At 69.1% G+C, this 5,780-nt stretch overlaps 1 protein-coding gene across 1 annotated transcript; it reads right to left on the reverse strand.

Moving 5' to 3' along the window:
* Nucleotides 1–1,471: 1,471 nt before the first annotated feature.
* Nucleotides 1,472–5,197, reverse strand: C2CD4C (C2 calcium dependent domain containing 4C). The gene is made up of 2 exons (XM_016934474.3): nucleotides 5,029–5,197; nucleotides 1,472–4,425 (listed from the first exon to the last, which is right to left on the reverse strand). The coding sequence occupies exon 2, from the start codon at nucleotides 4,383–4,385 to the stop codon at nucleotides 3,120–3,122; it is 1,266 nt and encodes a 421-aa protein (XP_016789963.1). The 5' UTR covers nucleotides 4,386–4,425; nucleotides 5,029–5,197; the 3' UTR covers nucleotides 1,472–3,119.
* Between the last annotated feature and the right edge of the window lie 583 nt (nucleotides 5,198–5,780).

Genomic DNA, 5,780 nt, shown 5'->3' on the forward strand with positions numbered 1-5,780 from the left:
ACGGTAACGTGGGCGCACGCAGTCACACTGCACACACATGCGGAAGCACACGGCTACGTACGTGCACCTACCTGGCACGCACATGCACACACCCACGCAGCCTAGGGATGAGTGGCTGCGGCTGAAGAGGCTACAAGGCGCCCGTAGCCCTGTCAACCCATCCCAGGCCCTGACTGGAGCTCATCAGGCCGCGGTCAGGAGGCCGGGCTATGCTGAACCCCAATTCCCAAAAGCTCCTGGTGGATTTGAGATGGCAGAGACATCTGGACCCCATGGGCAGCAGGAGAGACAGAGCAGCCCAGCCTGGGCTGAGAGCACAGGGACCGGTCCTGCCCCGAGGGGTGTGAGGGGGGGACGGGGTCCTGCCCCGAGGGGTGTGAGGGGGGGACGGGGTCCTGCCCCGAGGGGTGTGAGGGGGGGACGGGGTCCTGCCCCGAGGGGTGTGAGGGGGGGACGGGGTCCTGCCCCGAGGGGTGTGAGGGGGGGACGGGGTCCTGCCCCGAGGGGTGTGAGGGGGGGACGGGGTCCTGCCCCGAGGGGTGTGAGGGGGGGACGGGGTCCTGCCCCGAGGGGTGTGAGGGGGGGACGGGGTCCTGCCCCGAGGGGTGTGAGGGGGGGACGGGGTCCTGCCCCGAGGGGTGTGAGGGGGGGACGGGGTCCTGCCCCGAGGGGTGTGAGGGGGGGACGGGGTCCTGCCCCGAGGGGTGTGAGGGGGGGACGGGGTCCTGCCCCGAGGGGTGTGAGGGGGGGACGGGGTCCTGCCCCGAGGGGTGTGAGGGGGGGACGGGGTCCTGCCCCGAGGGGTGTGGGGGGGGGACGGGGTCCTGCCCCGAGGGGTGTGGGGGGGGGACGGGGTCCTGCCCCGAGGGGTGTGGGGGGGGGACGGGGTCCTGCCCCGAGGGGTGTGGGGGGGGGACGGGGTCCTGCCCCGAGGGGTGTGGGGGGGGGACGGGGTCCTGCCCCGAGGGGTGTGGGGGGGGGACGGGGTCCTGCCCCGAGGGGTGTGGGGGGGGACGGGGTCGTGTCCCGAGGGGTGTGGGGGGGGACGGGGTCCTGCCCCGAGGGGTGTGGGGGGGACGCGGTCCTGCCCTGAGGGGTCTGAGGGGGGACGGGGTCCTGCCCTGAGGGGTGTGAGGGGGGACGGGGTCCTGCCCTGAGGGGTGTGAGGGGGGACGGGGTCCTGCCCTGAGGGGAGGCGGGACCCACCCTGTAGGCACCGTGTAGGGTCAGAGTCCTGTTTCCTGACATCCGTGTAGTCACAGAGCTGGAACCGTGAAGCAGCACCCAGACCTGCCGCTCCAAGGGAGGTGATTTATCAGGGGCTGGGCTCCTGCCCCCGCCTGCCTCCACCCGGGGCAGGAGAATGCGGAGGGCAGTGGAAAGGACCTTGCCAATCTGGAATCCTCTCCTCCTTCCTCCCTGGAGTTCACCACAGAACTCTCTCGTTATTAAACAGCCAGGGAAGCCAACCTCCACCCCCGTATTCCCGAAACACCTTTATTGCACTATAAACAGCATTTATAAACAAACACAGCTGGGGAGTGTCTTAAAGATTTACCCACAGTCAACCTCAGACACTAAGATATCAAACGGTGCAGGGGGCTATTAAACGGGGGACCCCAGGGAGAACGGGGCCTGGGAGGGGTGAGCATCAGAGAAGGCGAGGAGCGCCGGCGTCTCTCTCCATGCAGGGCACCCTCCCCGCCTCCCCGGCCTGAGGAGCCTCCGCCCTGGGTGCCCTGGCTTCCGGAGAGAGCGGAGCGCCTGGAACACCAGGCTCAGAAGGGGCCTGCACTCTCCCTCTGGAGGGCTCACAGGTGTGTCCCACCGGACGTGCAGCAGGGGCCCAGCTGCTCCTCCAGTCCTGGGAAGCAGCTCCTCCACCCTCCCCTGGTCAAGAGGAACAACGTGTGGCAAACGGGCTGACAAGGGACGTCCCTGGATACCACAGATGTGCCCTGGTTCCCCCGTGCCCACCAGCAGCCGGGAGAGGCGAAGGCGCTGGCCTGGCCCCTGCTTTGAGTCTTATCATTTCTGCATCATTCTGAGCTGGAAACCTCCCTAAAATCATTCAAGGACCCACATAACCACACAATGGAAGCCTTGCAGCCACCTAGCAGCAGGAAAGGCCATAACCAGGTCCCCCCAGCTGCCTCCTGGGCTCCGACCCACCCACCGTAGCCACAGCCTATTTACACACGTGGCGTCAAAGCCACGGCCGTCAATCACTGCGTGTCGCTCCCAGCTGCAGACGCTGGACAAAAGGGCGACGGGGTGGCAGCCCCCAGCGAGGACGGATGGGCCATAGGGCTGCTCTCTGGGCATCTCTGAGCAAGACCCTCCGGCGCCACAGCAGAAATGGCCAGACGGGCCTGTACCCAAAAAGCCAGCGGCGACGGTGTCGGAGGAAAACAGGCCAGGAGAGCCGTCTCCTACCCGGGGACCTTTGCCAAGACCTCTGCTCCGACCGTGGCAGCGGCTGCTCCCTCCGCGCCCACCCTCGTCAGGGCACCCTCGCCTGGCCCCGCTCCCCACCGGAGCCTGGAAAGCTGGGGTCTCCCAGAGCCAAGCCTGACCCCTGGGAGGGGGCGTCCCGGGCAGAGCCTGGGCCTGGTGTCGCCGCGAGGCCCTGCTCTCCGCGGGGTGGGAATTGGGTGGCGGCAGGCTGTGGGGGAGGAAGACACGCGTGCAGTGAAGGAGACTGTGGGCTCCAAGACTTGTCACCTCCCTGTCCACGGCCCCGCCCTGGCCACTTGCACGGATTCCTGGACCCCTGAGAACCTCCTTCTAGAACTCTGCGTGAAAGGCGCGAGGCAGTGTGGAGGGGCAAAGGGGGACCCTCTGCCCCGCGAAGTGGCCCCTTCTCTTCCCCCGAGGCCCCTCTCCTCCTCCTCCCCCAAAGAAGAAATTAATTCATGAAAAATAATACTCCAGTCAGCATCGGGTGACCCAGGAAACCCTGCGTCAGCTACAGCATCGGCGCCCAGCCCGGCCTGAGTGTGAGCCCCTCCCCGCCCAGCCCCAGCCCAAGCCGGCGGACCCGCCCGCCAGCACCCGGTGTGGAGGAGAGACCGGGGTCTGCCCTCTGCACCCCAGCGGACAGCGAGCAGGTCCCCGCTCTACAGGAAGGGGAGCAGGGAGGTCAGGGGCAGCTCCTTCTCCCCGAGCAGCGTGTCCCGCTTGAGGCTGCTGCCCTTGTTCACCACCTTGATCCTGAGGGCCAGCTTCCGGACGCTGGCGGGCCCCAGGCCGTCGAAGAAGAAATCCTCGTTGAAGACGGGGCGGCGGCTGTTCTTGACGATGGTGCTGCGCTGCTTCTGCAGCTTGCCCGGCACCAGGCACAGGCCCACGCAGCAGTTGATGCTGCGGGCGTCGCACAGGCGGTCGTAGAGGCCCTCGGCGGCCAGCAGGTGCACCCGCAGGCGAGCCTGGCCGGCCTCGTACTCGGCCAGCAGCCGCACGCTGCCCCGAGGGCCCACGTGGACCGTGTGCTCCCCACGCGCCTGGCCCGACTCGGGGCCAGGTTCCGGGGGGGCCCGGCGGGTCAGGCGGCGCCGGCTCCCGGGGCTGGTGTCCGGGGTGCTGTCGTCCGCAGACAGGGAGCCGTGGCGGCCCACGGAGTGCCGGAGCTGGCTCACCTTGGCCTGGCTGTCCTGGGCGAAACCTTTGAGCAGAGACACGGAGCGGGACAGCAGAGGGGACCCGAAGGGGGAGGACTCGGCCGAGGACCCTGTGTCGCTCTCCCCGCCACTGAAGTAGCGGCCGGGGCTCATGAGGGCCCCGCCAGCCTCCCTGGGGCCCCCATCACCCCCGTTGGCCTTGGCAGCTGCCCGGCGGCGCCCGGCCCCTGGGGAGCCCACCTGGGCCAGAGCCCCGTGCTCACTGTGGAACAGAGACTCCTTGCGCCTCGTGTGGGGGCTCTCGGCCAGCGTGGCGAAGCCGTAGGACGTCTGGGCCTTGGGCACCGAGGGCAGGGACATGGCACCCTGGGCCTGGGGGTCGGCGTCAGTGGCCTCCTCGGACGGCCAGTCCTCGGCACTCTCGATCTGGATCACGTGCCGGGTGGCTGCCTTCAGCAGGCTCTTGCTCTCGGCTGCCAGCTTGGCAGGCAGCCGGGGGCTCCGTGGGGTCTGGCGGGGGGCCGCAGAGGCCAGGTTCTGTTCCGACGTGGAGGGGCCCAGCGCGGCCTGTCCCTCGCCCTCCGCGGGGCCCGAGGGCAGCTTGGGGGGGATGAAAAAGTCGGGTATCTTGTCGGGCGTCAACACATTGCTGTACAGGGGCCCCTTGGAGGCCTTGTCCCCCGCCTCACTCCCCACGCCCCGGGCAGCACCGTTTTCCCCAGACCCCCGAAGCCGCTCCAAGAACCACATGTTGGTTTTTCTCATGGGGGCGGCAGGCAAGAGGCCCGGACAGGGGCTGCAGCGTCTGGGAAGAGAAGCAGGGGTCAGGAGCAGTGGGGGGCGGCTGGCAGAGGGCCCTGGGCACCTGCTCCCTGTGGGGCCACTCGGCAGGGCCCTGCCAGCGGGGTGGGGGTGGAGGGGTCCTCTGGGGGCGTCCCGCCCAGGCGCGGCGGCCCAGGACAGGAGTGAGGCGGGTTCCCCCCACCTTTCTCCGGAGAGATCCCGCTTAACTTCCAAGCACCAAGCCCAGGGGGGTGGGGGCCGCGCTCTGACTCTCCCGGGAGCTCCCAGAGGAGACTGGCCCCTCGCCCGCCCCCACTCTGGTTTTGAGCATCTCAGCGCTCATTCCAAAGGGTTCCGCGCTCAGTCCCAGGGGAAGACACGGATGTGGGTGGACCCCCGGGGTGTCCCAGCTCCGCCCCCCCAGCTCCCACCCACCTGTGGCTTCTCCCTGGACTGGAAGGCCAGGCGTTCGGGGTGGGGGAAGGGAGGGGCGGTAGGTCTGGGGCCGAGAGAGCAGCGAGTCGACTCCCCGGTGTCCCCCCGCCCCCAGCCCTCCCCGACTCCGCTTGGGGTGGGGGTGGGGTCCTGGCGGTCCCCGCAGACCGGGCGGGGTCCCTGGACTTACCTGCCCGGGGTGATGGCCCGAGGCCGGAGGTCTGTTCGCAGACACGCAGGGGTCTCGGCGCGCAGGCTCCCGGGCCTGGCGCGGGGGACGCGGCCGGAGCTTCGATGCGGGCGGCGGCGGCGGCGGCAGCGCAGTCGGACTCATTCACCCGCGGCGGGAAACCGCCCAGCCCCGCCGCCGCCGCCGCCGTATTCCTCCGAGTACGGCCGCCCGCGCCCCCGCCCCCGCCCCCGCCCCCGCGGGACGGGGGTGGGGCCGTCTCCCCGCAGCCCCCGGAGGCTGGTGGCAGGGAGGAGCCTCGCCAGGGCCCGGGGGCTGACTGGGGGCCGGTGGGAGACAAGCAGGTGGACACGGTTGGCTGACGGCCACCCCTGGCGCTCACGCCCGCAGATTCCGGGAAATCGGACTCCCAACCCCAAGCCCCTGCCTCCGTATATCGGAAGAGGGTCCCAGACCCCCTACTCGCTGCCGGCGAGGAGCTTTCCCGACTAACGGCGACGAATTAAATGACGGCAACAGTAATAAATGCAGCTGGGTTTATGATGGAGCGTTTCCTCCCTGCCAGCCTCCCAGCGTCCTGGCGGGTCTCTGACTCTCACACAACCCAGTACGCAGGTCCTGCTGCAATTCTCAATCTGTAGATGAGGAAGGTGGGGGGTTTCCTTCCAGAAACAAGGACCGAACAGCTACGGCAGCAGGTCTTACTAAATGGGCAACCTCTCCGCAGCCCTCCAAGAAGCCTGGAAGGGGGG

The sequence above is a fragment of the Pan troglodytes genome, chromosome 20, assembly GCF_028858775.2.
Source record: "Pan troglodytes isolate AG18354 chromosome 20, NHGRI_mPanTro3-v2.0_pri, whole genome shotgun sequence".
In the NCBI taxonomy this organism is placed as follows: domain Eukaryota; kingdom Metazoa; phylum Chordata; class Mammalia; order Primates; family Hominidae; genus Pan; species Pan troglodytes.

Coding starts and splice junctions, on each gene's coding strand:
- C2CD4C (XM_016934474.3), bottom strand. CDS start 4,385: ATGAGAAAAACCAACATGTGGTTCTTGGAGCGGCTTCGGGGGTCTGGG.